Source organism: Typha angustifolia, chromosome 15 (assembly GCF_048772165.1).
Source record: "Typha angustifolia cultivar Huaian chromosome 15, ASM4877216v1, whole genome shotgun sequence".
Classification (NCBI taxonomy): Eukaryota; Viridiplantae; Streptophyta; class Magnoliopsida; order Poales; family Typhaceae; genus Typha; species Typha angustifolia.
The window spans coordinates 2154607-2170140 of NC_133253.1; the positions used below are offsets into that span (position 1 = coordinate 2154607).

The 15534-nt window shown below is 39.3% G+C and overlaps 3 protein-coding genes across 4 annotated transcripts; all 3 read left to right on the plus strand.

Moving 5' to 3' along the window:
- Positions 1-467: 467 nt before the first annotated feature.
- On the plus strand, positions 468-6241 carry LOC140777608 (protein WEAK CHLOROPLAST MOVEMENT UNDER BLUE LIGHT 1-like). Its single transcript, XM_073121831.1, has 3 exons — positions 468-690; positions 2725-3526; positions 4120-6241. Exons 2-3 carry the CDS (start codon positions 2759-2761, stop codon positions 5971-5973), a joined length of 2622 nt encoding a protein of 873 aa, XP_072977932.1. The 5' UTR covers positions 468-690; positions 2725-2758; the 3' UTR covers positions 5974-6241.
- A 316-nt stretch (positions 6242-6557) lies between these two features.
- Positions 6558-9111, plus strand: LOC140778571 (ATP-dependent RNA helicase eIF4A). Of its 2 annotated transcripts, XM_073123362.1 has the most exons (7): positions 6559-6711; positions 6788-6836; positions 6939-7076; positions 8089-8322; positions 8507-8546; positions 8625-8722; positions 8796-9111. In XM_073123362.1, exons 1-7 carry the CDS (start codon positions 6629-6631, stop codon positions 8811-8813), a joined length of 660 nt encoding a protein of 219 aa, XP_072979463.1. In that variant the 5' UTR covers positions 6559-6628; the 3' UTR covers positions 8814-9111. The 2 variants fall into 2 exon arrangements, with proteins under 2 accessions (XP_072979464.1, XP_072979463.1); XM_073123363.1 differs by lacking the exon at positions 8796-9111 and having other exon boundaries at positions 6558-6711; positions 8625-8740.
- A 3581-nt stretch (positions 9112-12692) lies between these two features.
- Positions 12693-15334, plus strand: LOC140776936 (UDP-glucuronate:xylan alpha-glucuronosyltransferase 2). Its single transcript, XM_073120791.1, has 3 exons — positions 12693-12925; positions 13014-13590; positions 14215-15334. Exons 1-3 carry the CDS (start codon positions 12719-12721, stop codon positions 15165-15167), a joined length of 1737 nt encoding a protein of 578 aa, XP_072976892.1. The 5' UTR covers positions 12693-12718; the 3' UTR covers positions 15168-15334.
- The last annotated feature ends 200 nt before the right edge of the window (positions 15335-15534 follow it).

Genomic DNA, 15534 nt, shown 5'->3' on the forward strand with positions numbered 1-15534 from the left:
CTCCAATCCCCGGACCCAGCAATTAATGCTGGGATCGATTTCACCGGACCCATTTATTTCCGACAGCCACTCGTCGCTCGCACGCCGACGTAGTCCACTTTCTAGCCGTTGCCTTGTTCTGCCACGTCCTTAATAATTCTATTCTATTAATCCCCTCCTAGCCTAATAAACAAACAAACCTATCACTAATCCACTACAGCTCTCCCCCACCGTAGTCCCTCGAAGCCGCCCCATATTTATTATCTGTAGGAACATATCCTCACCGTCTGCACCTGTCAAATTGTAGATCGACGGTGGATTTGTGTTGGGGCATAGGATTCTATGCGGAAGCTTGGAATATGAATTGGCGTAGTGGGTGAGTGTTGGGACCTTTCGGTGTGAACATGAGCGAAATGGTCAGCATCTCTATTTTCTCCCCTCCTTTATCCCCGTAATTTGGAATAAAAGGAAACCATTATCGTATTTGGTCTAATGATGGCTCCAAGGACATAATAATTAGTGATAATTTGTCAGAGAAAGAAGGGGTGAGAGAGAGAGAGAGAGAGAGATGGAGTCTAGAGAGACGCGGATCTAAACGGTGAGGTGTTTGTTCCACCCCACACGTGAGTCGATCCTTCGAATCCTTTTGTCTCGTTGGGTTTCTCCCTTCCGAGGTGTTCGTTTCTTCCAACCCACTTCACGGATATACGAGTAAGTCTTCTATCGTCTCTCCCTTTGTTGATTCTTGCTTGGGTTTAGCTTAGAGTTGTAGTTATTAGTCAGGAAGCTTGAATTGAAGATGGAACCGAGTTGAAGTTTTCTTCTTTGTTGCCTTTTTTTTTGTTCCTCTCTTTTTCTCATTTCCTTTCTGCTTTAATTGCGAAAAGTTTGATCTTTTGGTTGTTTGGAAGGTTTCATGGTTGAATTAGGAGATGGGAAATTCTGGGTCTTTTCATGATAAAGAAATTTTGTGGTATTGAGCTAAATTCTCACTAATTTGATCTATTTCTAGTGAATTATTGAGAGGCAAGCAGATAGGAGGTAGATGATGAAGTTTACATGTTTCATTTGGGTGATTTCTGCCAATTTCTGAATTCAATTCGTTCATTAAGTTGGACTACTCGTTTGAGAGGATCGTCATGTTTCTGGAGTTAAATTCTAGCATTGATCTCCTAAGGTGGATGGAAGGGTCAACCACATGCATGATTTGACAAAACTCTCTCTCTCTCTCTCTCTCTCTAGATGTCACTTGATGTGCTTCCATCATCTTTCTTTGTTGTTTAGTTACTCATTTGATAGATTACAAAAGGGATTAGTTGAACTGTTTTAGGTGTTTGACTATTTGTTCACTGATACTTTTGTGTTCTTGGTCTCTGTCCACAGTACATCATATTAAAAGGGATAACTAGACCATCCAGAGAGAAAATAGAAGATGCTATCTGTAGATCACAGTCTTCTTATTGGTTGTTTTTGTATGTTCGCTAATACAATGTGAAAATGCTTTTGCTGGCAGCCTCTCTGTATTCTTTTTCAAGGAATATTTACAGTTTTAACCTTTAAATTCTCACTTCTTCCTCTGAATTCATCCCTTGAAGTGAGAAATAGCTATTATATTGTGTTGTTTGAAGTTTTGACTTTAACTAATGTTGTTTCAAGATACTTGAATACGTCATTTCCTTTTCTGCTTCACTCTAGGCTAGAAAACGGTATTTATGAAACAATTAAGGCTATTCAGACAATCCTCGGAGCTTTTTGCAACTTAACTTGATGCAGCTAACTAGATTTTTTAGTGTCACTTGCGTGTTGGAATATTCTATAACAACAGAGAGATATCCGATATACAGATTTATTTGCATGCAAGCAACAACTAGATATATATGTCTAGGGTAAAAGAAGCTGTATTCTAGTTTTAGCTGATAGCAACTGGTTACAGGTGGATATAATGTAAAGTCTACATCGAGCATCATTGGTCAGAGGATTTAATTACTTTACATGATAAACTAGCATTCAGAAGTTTTTTTTATTAGTTGTACAACATTAATAATTTAATATTTCTCCAAAAGTCTATGCCTCGTTTTATATGTGGTTTAAAGTATCACAATGTCTTTCTCTGAGCTAAAAGATGAAATAATTTTGCTTAATTGTACATAATCCTCTGAGGAAATGAAAATAGAAGTAAGATCAATACTTGCCTTACTTTACTGATCTTATACTTGCCTCACTTTACTTCTTTTGAGTTTTGATTTGTAAATACATCAGAAACCAAGTTAGACTAGTTGCAGGACTAGCATCACTTGGACTATCTAGTTATCCTATTTGAAACATTCTGCTGAAGGTCAATCCTCTGTCTGACTTATCTTAAACTGCTGACTGTCATCACAATGAGATTCCATACTAACTCTCTTTGTTCCTCTTCATGAAGAACTTCTGAGTATGCTTCCTACTAATTTTATCGTCACACTTTCCTGAATTCTAGCCTGCCATGTCTGACCTATCCTCTCTGTCACCATGCAATACCCAGAACCACCCATTCGGATATGTATCAAGAGGCACACAGGATGAAATACTGTTAATCAGTAAAGGGAAACAATTTTACTGGCTGTAGTTAATTTTGTGTGCCAGAGTGAGAAACTTTCACTCTAAGAAAGTTTTATGGACGAATTATCTTTGTTGAGCATCATGGTTACATTTAGGGCTTCACTATATAACACTCATTGTGCACTTTGTTGTTCTTATTGTCTTCAGGAAGGAATCAGATTAAGTATTTATTTATTGAGGAATGGAAGAGAAAAAAGGTGCCGAAGAAAATCTCTCTGGAGGCACCTTGCTTACTGCATCTATGTCTACATCAGAAATTCCACCAACTCCTGCGGAACCTCCAATGTCCACAGTCACAGAAGAGAATGTTGACACTAACCAACAGCAGGGACTAAGTGTGAATTGTGAGACACCAATTCATCGACATGGTCCTGACGGTTTGTTGTTGGACCACAATGAACCTGATACGCTGGTGAGCTCAAATGAATCAAGGACTTCTACAGATGATACTGTCCCTTCCTCCTCAGAAGTGCTTAGCAATGCAGCACCTCATTCACTGGATAAGGTGATGGAAGACATGGAAACTGAATCACTGCACAAGCTTGAAGATGGCAGTTCTGATAGAGTTTCTGATGCTCAGATAAGTAATGGTCATGCTGCTCCTAGTCAGATTGGAAAACCCATAGAGGAGCCACATGATGCTCCAGTCATTAAGGAATCTACTCCATCTTCTGAAATGAATACAAAGCAAGACAGGTCTCAAGTCATGCCTGATACTCCATCTTCTGAAATGAATACAAAGCAAGACAGGTCTCAAGTCATGCCTGATGAGCCTGATCGTACAAAGGTTGAAGATGTATCGAAAAGGTCACCAGCGGACAATGTAAAGAACATACAATCAAACAGAAGCCTCATTGATACTGCAGCACCTTTTGAATCTGTGAAGGAGGCTGTCACCAAGTTTGGAGGAATTGTCGACTGGAAAGCTCACAAAGCACAGGCTCTAGAGGTAATGGATATTCCTTTGAAGACTATTACTTATCCCCTTCGGAGACGAGTGTCACTGATATCTTGCTTCATGAGTAGCCTTTCCATTACTTCAGGCCCGTATTGCCTCATCAGCTCTTTTTTATCTCCCCCGCAAGCTTTTGTAGTTCAGTTACCACTTAACTGACACCATATTATTGCTGTGGCCTATAAAAAATAGTTAGTTGCTTGTACTTGAGCAGGAAAAAAGACCACAAGGAAAATCAGTTGACCTCCTTTAAAGAAAAAGGATAATCAGATTACTAATTATTCGTCATGGACTATTCTTTAATTTTATAGATGAGGACGTTCTAGAACCTTTACTTTTTCTCAATAAAATATTGAAATTTGAGTCCATTCTTTTAGTTTGTTCACTATTCTCAGATCAAACTGGTACAAGTGTAAACAAGAAACACTTTTTTGAATGTGTAGAAGTAGAACAACTCTTCCATGTGGACTTCAGAAAATGGCCAACAGATCCACACATCATAACCCATATGGTTCTTAGTTTCTTAAGCTGCACTAAGATTTTTTTTTTCACTCGAGTGTTATATGACTTGGTTTGTATACATGCAGAGGAGCAAGCATATACGGTTTGAACTTGAGAAGGTGCAGAAAGAAATTCCAGAGTGCAAAAAGCAATCAGAAGCTGCAGAAGAGGCTAAAGCACAGGTACTTGAGGAGCTAGAGAGCACTAAAAGATTCGTAGAAGAGCTGAAACTTAATTTGGAGAGAGCACAAACTGAAGAAGCCCAAGCAAAACAGGACTCAGAACTTGCTCAACTTAGGGTCAAAGAAATGGAACAAGGAATTGCTGATGAAGCTAGTGTAGCAGCGAAGGCACAAGTAGAGGTTGCCAAAGCTAGGCATGCAGCTGCAGTAGCAGAATTGAAGTCCGTGAAAGAGGAGTTGAAAGCACTGCAAGAAGAGTATGCATCTTTAGTTAACAAAAGAGATATGTCAATCAAGAAAGCAGAGGAAGCTGTTTCAGCATCAAAGGTGATTGAGAAGACAGTGGAGGAACTGACTCTGGAACTTATTACAACTAAAGAATCACTGGAATTGGCCCATGCAGCACATCTTGAAGCAGAAGAACATAGAATCGGTGCAGCTTTGGCGAGAGAACAAGATTGTCTTACTTGGGAAAAGGAACTGAAACAGACAGAAGAGGAGTTGCAACGGCTAAATGACCAACTTTTATCAGCAAAGGATTTGAAGTCAAAGTTGAGTACAGCATCCACTTTGTTACTCAACCTCAATGCTGAGCTAGCAGCTTACATGGAAGCAAAAGTAAACCAAGAAGCAGAGGGCACTGAGGAAGAGAATGGGGCTGATGAACTGAAGAAAACCCAAAAGTCCATTCAGGAAGCCTTAGTTTCAACATCTAAGGAGCTTGAGGAAGTTAAGAAGAATATAGAGAAAACAAAAGATGAGGTCAATATTTTAAGAGTTGCAGCTTTGGCCCTCAAGTCAGAGCTGGATAGAGAGAAAACAACCCTTTCAACATTGCAGCAGAGGGAAGGGATGGCATCTATAGCAGTATCTTCTCTTGAAGCTGAGCTTAATAAGACCAAAGAAGAATTAGAAGCAATTCGAAAAAAGGAAAAGGAAACAAGAGAAAAGATGGTGGAGCTACCTAAGGTGTTGCAACAAGCAGCTCAGGAAGCAGATGAAGCTAAGTCTGCTGCTCAAATGGCTCAAGAAGAGCTAAGAAGGGCCAAGGAAGAAGCAGAACAAGCCAAGGCCAGCACAAGCACCACAGAGATCAGATTACATGCAGCACTGAAAGAAATTGAGGCAACTCAAGCATCGGAGAAGCTCGCACTTGCTGCAGTTAAAGCATTGCAAGAGAGCGAGCAGGCTGGAAGTATCGAAGAAGATTCTCCTAGAGGAATAACTCTTCCTGTAGATGAATATTTTGCTCTTAGCAAGAGTGCTCACGAAGCTGAAGAGCTTGCACATGAAAGGGTGACCGCTGCTTTTGTGCAGGTTGAGTTGGCAAAGGATTCCGAGTCGAAGAGTTTAGAGAGATTAAATGAAGCTTACAAGGAGATGGATGAAAGAAAGCGTGCTCTGAGAGTTGCGATTGAAAAATCTGAGAGAGCTAAGGAGGGTAAACTTGGAGTGGAACAGGAATTGAGGAAATGGAGAGCTGATAATGAGAAGCGGCGTAAAGCTGGTGATGCTGCTAAAGCAGCGGTTAATCCTTCCAGAAGCCCACCAAGGAGCTTCGAACATCGCATTGAAACAAAGGGCTTTGACAAGGAAGAAGGTGATGTCTATGTCCATCCAATGTCAGATCCAAAGTTATATACAGCAGTAAGTAGCCCAGACGAATTTGTATCCGATACGAAGGTAAGGAAAAAGAAGTCACTTCTCCCACGGATTGTCATGTTCTTAGCCAGAAAAAAGGGTCAACCTCAACAGTAGAAGAATTCCTTTTCAGTCGCTAGCTACCAATTTTCATATAATCTTTGTTGTATATGTGCATTAAGTCATTAAATTTGTTTAATAAGTGGGTTTGGTTCAAGCTTGTAATTTACGGTATAGGGTCATGGAGAAAACAATGAATAATACATTTGTATGAAGTCCAGAACTACTGAAATCTAAATTTGTACTGTGTTAGAGAGGCCTGCATGAGAAACTATCATTCTATGTATTCAGGCAGGCATGAAATAATATTGTTGTAGATTTGAAATGGAGGGCATTCCATTTGCTTCACAATTTGTTCTTGTTTTCATCTATCTATTTTTATTTAATGCATCTCTTATTTACCATGCATCAACATAATTTTGGCCTCGGACGTAAATAAAGCTTATTGTATTCGTGGTCAATAATTAACAACATATAGTTTTGGATTTTCGCAAATGGAAATAATTTCTTCAATAATTAAAATATATATTCATATATATATATATATATTTATAAATAATGAAATTTATACAGTAGGGTAATCCTACAGAATATTCGCAAGGTTGATAGTTATTCCATGGTATTTATCCCGTTTGAGATATTCTTGGAGGAAACGCCGAATAAACCCCTCTATTCCCACCACTTATCCCTAGTCACGGCAAACAGTGAAATTATGAGAGGAACGGCCATCGTCGATCTCCCAGACTCGCTTCCTTCTCCATCTCCTCCCGCTTCCTCCTCCCATTCCCATCTCAGGTTCCCGCGAAACCCTAATTCTTTTCTATTCCCTTTCTTTATCGGATTCTTATCTCTCCTTCCTGAATCGGAACAGCCCTGGGCGCCACTACTATGTTGCTGTTGATCGCCTCCAGTTCAAGATGGTATTTTTTTTTTTAAAATCTCTCACTTTGGATCTCTTTCTATTCAACGTTTTGGTTTACCTTGGCTGAGGTAGAGAAAATTAGCGAATTCGTGATTTATAGGAGACATTGGTGGATCTTCTCGGGCTCGCGGGGCGTCGACCCTCGCTTCCTATGGTGATATGTTGCAGCTCGCGGGATGAGCTCGACGCCGTTTGCTCCGCAGTCTCGAATCTATCTTTCATCTCTCTTTCACCTCTGGTAAATGACTTGGCAATCCTATTCGCTCTTTCTTAATGAAAAGATCGCATTTTGGGGGTTATTTTTTGGTTGGGAAAATGACTGTGGATATTAACCTGTTAGGAAGATTCTGACACTGTACAATCGAACCTAGGGTTAGAACTTTTATGAATCCATAATTAAAATATGATAATTCCAAATTTGCATTTCCTTGATATTATATAAGCTTCACTCATCTCACGAAAGCAATCAATTTATCTATTGCAGCTTGTAGCAGAGATATGGCTCATTTGTTCATGTATAAGCAAGTCCACTACTGGATGTCGTAATTGTTAATATAATTGTTTTGCTTATTTTGGCTCTGGAATAAGTGGAATGTTAATAAGTAAGAAGTAGGATGCAGAGGCTAGATACAGTCTTGTGCGAAACTCCTTCCTCTAAAAGATAGAAACACAGGATGATGTTACTTGCTTAAGGACAAGAAAGGAGGACAAATAGTTGCTAAATATGATGTACATGAGTGGTTGGGCCAGTTGCTTGTTGTGGAGCGTTCAGCATTCTTAAGACTTCTGAAGGACTAATAGCTCGAATTGAGAGAAGAAAAATATGTTGACAACTTCAGTAATGAGAATGGCATGCTTGGTGCATCATGTCTCTGATTGGCAACTGACAATGTGGGAGTACAAGAAGTTAAAAGTACTACATACATCATTGTGATGCATATATGATATATGTATGGAAATTCTAGTTGATCAGATTAGTTGCACTATGATTTATTGTGGTTTTCATATTTTCCAATTCCTTTTTCATTCAGTTTTTTGTTCGTGAGACCTAAGTTCATATTTTACAGTATTCTTTATAATGTGTTGTTGTTCTTTGCCCCCTTGTTGGAGCTGACTAAGTTCTTTGTGCTTATCATTGCGTGACGGGGGTTGGAAGATAAATATTACTATCCTAATTAGCTGCTATTTTCTTGCTTCTTTAAATTATGGTTATTTATATTATACATGATTTATTTAGCTTTTGAATGCAGTACAGTGATCAGGCTGAAGCTGAACGTGCATCTGTACTGGAAAAATTTCGTCAATTAACTGCAGAGTGGAATCAAGGTTACAATGATTATTCTGGGGATGTCCTTGAATCTGGAAGTATGGCTCTCAAGTCTAGCATCATAGTTGTAACAGATGCCTGCCTTCCTATAGCCGCCTCAGGAGAGGCACCTCTAGTGGCTCGTGTTTTGATAAATTATGAATTGCCATCGAAAAAGGTAAATGAAATATGTAATGTATTATATGAAATTACCAACATTCTATTGATGAAATTGATTCCATATGTTCTGTTCTTGACACTTGGAAGGTCTTAAATGTGCGTGAACTATAAGTTTTGTGCCCCTGGAGCAACTTTGGTTATGCAAGTTGAAAATGGTATACTAACATCACAGTTTCTTTCAGGAAACATACTTAAGGCGCATGTCAACTTGTTTAGCAGCAGGTTATTTTTCCCACCACTATCAATTTGGTGTTTCTTGTCCAAAATTACAGTGATCGGGATAGTTTAATGCCTTTGCAGATGGAATTGTGATCAACATGGTTGTTGGAGGTGAAGTGGTAACCCTTAAAGGAATTGAGGAGAGCAGTGGTCTTGTTATTGCAGAGATGCCAATAAATGTGAGTTCCACATTATAAAATTTAACATTGATCATCTAATCTTTTGACTGATTCAATGTGATCTTTGATGCAGATCTCCGAGATCTTATAAAGACCATTATTCCAACATCAAAGAAGGAATGGTCCTTTGCGGTAGATTCTTGTTTATTCCCATCTTGTTCTTGAGCTTGTGTACCTATGTGCAGTACCAGTTCCCTTGGACCACCGGACGTCATTTAGCTGTCTACTATATGGGGCGACATGAAACTGCTGCTAATTTTCTCGTACAGTACTGTGTTGTACAATGATGATATTTAGAATGACTTTGAGCTTATATGTATCACTTTTGCTTTGTATTGTGATATTTCTCATGACAATTGACTGAGAGGAGGTAACTATCTTGGCCTGGACATTGACCTGGATGAAAGAACAAAAATAGTTAGTATGCATGAAGGACCTTATCATAAATTCTCTGTAAACCGATGAATTATCGGTAGATAATATAGGATACTGATTATGATGGAATAACTCGATTGACACTCTGTTTTCATAGAAGCATGATCAAAAGTGCACATGAAATTTTACAATTGGCATATCATTTCAATGTAAGATGCTCTTAGCTGTGTGTTTTGGTGAACTTCATATTAGATGCAATTGGCATGGACAGCGAATTTAGTTATTAAAAGATAAACTTCAGAAAACTATATTTTGGAACCAGTGATCTTTTCTATAAAATGTTCTACTCTCCATAAGAAAGTAAAGAGCAGAAAGGCTTACTGGAATCATTCTAATCTTGGCCATTTTTGGTGAGGATTAATTTATCATCAGACAAAGAAAAAAGGTTCATTCTTACAGAAAAATGAATTACTTTTACAGAGAAATTTATATATATATAGTACATAAGAGACGAGCACAAGGATCTATTTTTGCTATCCCTAATAATACCCTGTATTTTATGCATATATAAAATATTCATAAAATACCAGACTATATTATATAAAGTATTTATAAATACATTAACGAAGTTGACAAACAATCAAGCATGAATCATGAGAAATTTAAAACATCACGCTTCTGACCTTGTAAGTATTCCTTCAACTCCAACTCCCCAGAATTGTTTGCAAAATAATTGAGAAAACCATGCGTAGAACGTATGTCATACATGTGCATGCTTTAGTTTTTGAGCCAAATACATGTGCTTCAGTTTAATTAGGTAGCTGGATGGATCATGGGCATCAAAAGAATAGGATAGGATAGGATAGGATAGAATGGATGGTGAGATGAATTAGAATTACAATTTCATCTTTCACTATACAAAGCTAACTTAATGACTTGCCAACTAACAAGTACCTAAACAATCTCATCTCAAGCAATTAAGAATTCAAGATGACTTCCATTACTTTAGTCCTCAGCTTCCTCTTTCCATATAACACACCAAAATAAGAATTTATTTTGTTCCTTCTTATTTAAACTCTAGTCAAAGTCTTCAGGTAGCTCTGATATAATTATCAACCATTTCTTTTTTAGAATTAGGAGAGAGAATTTGGTTAATGTAGCAGTTGAGGTAACCCACTAACCTTTGAATTAAGATGCTGTAGATGGACAAATAAAATTATGAAATCAAAATTATTATTTATTTATTATTTATTATAAGCATGATGAGAATTTTTTTTAAAAAAAAAATAGGCAAAAATCCTAAATCACTATTAATATCTCTTCTGAGCTCCACATGAACTAGTTACTTATATCAATGACAAATATGTGACAAATAATTTTATTTATTTTTTTTTCCATTTTGCTGTAGTTAGCTAGGCCTTATACATCCCAATAGAGATGGAAAATGAGAACAACCCTATAGAAAGTACATCTCCAACTTAAGGAGTTCTTAAGTCCTTCTCAAACTTATCAATATGCTGATGAAATGATGATCTAAGAGAACTGCTCAAAGTATAGTAGTAACAATAATAATAATAATAATAATTTTGACAGCCTACGTATGTGAGACAAATTAACAACATGCCCAACAAAGGTTATTGGTCATTGGAACTTTCTCCAATACTAACATAGTATATGGCTCATGCATTCTACCTTTATTTTTTCAATGATTAGTTAGAAAGAAAATTAAAAAAAAGAAGAAGAAGGAAGAAGAGCCCTAGATTGGTCAATCCTACTTGCATTGCAACTAGAAGATGATGCATGCGCATATCCTCTTTCTGATGCTTAGTTTGGACTTTGAACATGATAGCTACTTTCTAAATTGATTTCATACTGATCTTTTTTAATGGCTGGTTGCCATATAGTTTTCTCTTATTATTTTTTTCTATGAGCCATTTATGGTATATGGTATTCATTTTGCCAATAGTTTTGGAATGCCTTAACAAAAATTAGCCAAATTTAATTTGGAGTAATTAACAACCAACATAAATGGACATCTAGAAATTTTTTTATTGTTTCTTTATAATTTTTTATATATTAATTCCTCCACTGCTAGCTCATAAAGAGAGAATGATAGGTGAAGTGGCCATTGGTTTATTTTATTTGATGTTGAACCTCTACTGGTTTCATGCCAAGCACACACATCTCATTGTGAAGACCACCATTGTTGTTCTTATAAGCAATTATACATAGAAAAGTATAAACATAAAAGTATATTAGATTCATCCTTATCATCTACTGCATCCTTTCCTTTTCTGAATTGGGTGTAAAGCATCTTGCTTAAATATTCGATCAAGAATACATATTAACTCATCCGACTAGTAATCATACATTTATCATTAGATACATTTTCTTTTCAGATTATTTTCAAATGAGAATTGAATAAATATGGTTTGTTTCAAACCAAGTGTTAATAAATCATTATTACTCTATGAAAACATATTCTTTATGGTGAAAAATATTGAGGAGGATTACGTGCTTAAATTTAAAGTATATAATTTGTAAGATATATAATAACGCATCAAACTACAAACAGATGTAATTTGCCCTAATATATATTTTTTAATCACAAAGTTAATTATCTAGTAAAGAATGGTAGCATTTTTCCTGCATTTGGTGCTGTGGTAAAATAAAGAATACTAAAGTTTATAGATCATGACAAAAGAAATAGCCAAATCACCAACAGTTTTGGCATTCTGTGGAAGCTAATTAATCTTCTCGCTTTTCTTAACTAACAGATAAGAATCTGTTCACATTTGGTGGGAAAGTAATGTCCAATCCATCTCTTACCATTACAGAAAAACCTAATAAGAAGATAAATAAATAAAAAGAGAAGAAGAAGAAAAGGTTTGTGGGTTGATGCATGAGTTGCTTTCACGATCATATAGTATTTTCCTCCCTTAGCCTTGGCTTCTTTTAAACACAAGATTAAGACTCGGCAACCAACAGAAGTAGGTAAGAGAATAAGCCATTTAGACATCATCACAAGGTTTAATCTCCATTGTCACCTTAATTTACCAAAAAAGATTAAAACGATGGGCTAAATATTCACGTACTATATATATATATATATATTCCGGCGGCGTTGCAATTAAATAAAACTACTGGATTAACCTAAACCCTCTTCTTTTAAAACATATTAGAGTTGCTCTATTAATCATAAATTTTCAACTTAAAAGGAAAAAATGGCTCGCATGGAGTACGTGATAATAGTAATTACATGATAGTAAGTTACTGTAACTTGATGCAAAAGAAAGGGCAAAATAGCAAAGATTGTTAGACGAAAAAGAAGCCATTAACGAAAGACCCCTGTGATGTGGCAATCTCAACAGCAAGGGAGGGGAGGAATTAATGGGAAGCTTCTAATATAACCCTGAGGGCTAAATTGCAAAGAAAGTAATTTACATTTTGACCCCTGGAACATCTTACCCACGACAAAGGCCGAGAATTAACTTGGTAGCTAGCTCACTAATAAACAAAGATTCGCAAATCCATCACCTATCAAATAGATAGATGTGTGTGTGTGTGTGTGTGTGTGTATATATATATATATATATACATCCATACATAACCCACATAGCTATGGGCCTAAGAGGAGGGGAGATGTTCAAGGGTAGTAGTACTTCGCCTTCGAGAGCAATCGTTGTTAGGATCAATGTCGCCTTCTTGGTCTTCTTCTTGGCTGCTTACATCGCCATTCTTCTCCTCCAACCTTCTTCTCTCTTCGACAACAACGCCGCCTCCCTCGTCCGTTGCACTTTCCGGAATTGCGCTCCCGCCGTCAGTAAGGTTTGGGGATTGATATATTTATGCGTGATTGATTTGAAAGTTGTGATGGAGTGTTTGATTATTATTTTTATTTATTTTTAATGATTAGATGAGGAATGAGAAGAGGATTGCTAAGGAGAGAGCTCCTAGATTTTTGCGAGGGGATGAGAGGATCGGATTGGTGAACATGGGGGAGGATGAGCTGGCGGGGTGGGGGGTGGAGAAGGGGAGGAGGACGACGAGGATTGAGTTCGAGCAGGCGTCGGGGAATTTCGAGTGGAAGGATTTGTTCCCAGAGTGGATCGACGAGGAGGAGGAGATCGAGGGGCCGTCCTGCCCGGACATCCCGATGCCGGACTTGTCCAGGTACGAGGCGGTGGACGTGGTGGTGGCCAAGTTGCCGTGCCGGCGGCCGGAGAAGGGGTGGGCGAGGGACGTGGCCAGGCTGCAGGTGCACCTGGTGGCCGCGAACTTGGCAGTGAGGAAGGGGAGGCGGGACCGGCGCGGGGCGGTGAAGGTGGTGTTCTTGAGCCCATGCGAGCCGATGATGGAGCTCTTCCGGTGCGATGATTTGGCGGCCAGGGAGGGAGATTGGTGGGTGTATGAGACCCCAGCGGAGAGGTTGGAGGACAAGGTCAGGTTGCCGCTCGGATCCTGCAACCTCGCTTTGCCACTCTGGGGAGAAGGTAAATTAATTAATTTCAATCTCTTCGATCTTTTTTTTTTAAAAAAAATTAAAATTAATATTATTATAAGTTAATTAATTTCCACCGCCCTAAAGTGGTTGTAATAGAGCACTAGAGCTAGATGTAAGGCAGGAGAAACAGGGGATATCAATTATATGTTTTAAAGCTGCAATTTATGGATGTCGTTAATGGTAGGTAAAAGGCATATTAGATGGCACATCAACTTCAAATTTCCTCCTTTTTTGATTTGAAGAAAACCAAAGGACCCCCAGGGCCCCACCTCCCAGGCCAATTGTCGCAAAAGATGCTGTCGTTTGCGGTTTCGTAATGGAGCAGAATGATACGTACTATCCAATAACAATTTATAGGATACAGCAAGCTTGGCCAACACTATTACACTTGCTAATTTCGATTCAAGGGAAGTTGGTCTATTTATTATACGGATAAACTAAGATATGGTAGCTAGGAAAGAGATGGGGCTGCTTATCCAATTCAACCTTAGTTTACAAGTTAAGTCTTTGGCACGATCACACCTTGTCTATGGTTCTATTTGTCATTACGTGATATCCATCCATCGCTATACAATATTTGTTATATTATTTTTAAGAGATTGAATTGCTGTAGGAATAAACGAGGTGTTTGACGTGTCCAAGCTGGCGGCGCCGGCGAGCCGGCGGCCCCGTCGGGAGGCGTATGCGACGGTGCTCCACTCCTCGGACGCCTACCTCTGCGGAGCGATCATGCTGGCGCAGAGCATCCGCCGCACGGGCTCCACACGCGACCTCGTCCTCCTCCACGACAAGTCGATCCGGCGGCGTCAGCTACAGGCGCTGGTGGCCGCCGGTTGGACCCTGCGCGAGATTAAGCGCATCCGCAACCCCCGGGCCAAGAAGTACACCTACAATGAGTACAACTACAGCAAGTTCCGGCTGTGGCAGCTCACCGACTACGACAAGGTCGTGTTCGTGGACGCCGACATCCTCGTCCTCCGCAACCTCGACATCCTCTTCCGCTTCCCCCAGATCTCCGCCACGGGAAACGACGGCGTCATCTTCAACTCCGGCGTCATGGTCATCGAGCCGTCCAACTGCACCTTCCACGCCCTCATGATGCGCCGCAGGGACATCGTCTCCTACAACGGCGGCGACCAGGGGTTCCTCAACGAGGTCTTCGTCTGGTGGCATCGGCTCCCCCGGAGGGTGAACTACCTAAAGAACTTCTGGGCGAACACGACGGCGGAGAGGAGCTTAAAAGATCACCTCTACGGCGCGGACCCACCGAAAGTGTACGCCGTCCACTACCTCGGATTGAAGCCATGGTTGTGTTACAGAGACTACGACTGCAACTGGAACAAGGACGACCAAAGGGTTTACGCCAGCGACGCGGCGCATCGGACGTGGTGGAGATTGCACGACAAGATGGAGGAGGGGTTGAAGGCGTTGTGTTTGCTGTCGGACGAGAGGAAGAAGGACTTGGAGTGGGATAGGAGGGATGCGGAGAAGATGGGGTATAGTGATGGCCATTGGAGGTGGAACATCACGGATCAGAGGATGAGCATCTCACCCCAAATTAATTAATTCAACTTACTCCCTCCATCTACTTCTTGCACACACAGAGAGAGAGATCGAGAGAGAGAAATATAATTTTTCCACCCCCCCTTCCTCTTTGGAATATATATTTTATATGTATAGGATTAAAGTTCTTAAAATTCTTTGATAGATTTTATTAATGGACTCTTTGTTGATGATGTTATTGTTGTTTTAGCCTCATTGATTGTACTGTATCAAATATATATGTGATGTTTATACGCCTAAATGAAACGATCAACCTAAGACTAGTTAAGAGAGTAGTTTCCAGTAAGAGAGAATTAGAAGGAGAGAGAGAGAGAGAGAGAGAGCAATATTAATGGAAATGGTGAATTAGGTGCACCAACCAAGGAACATG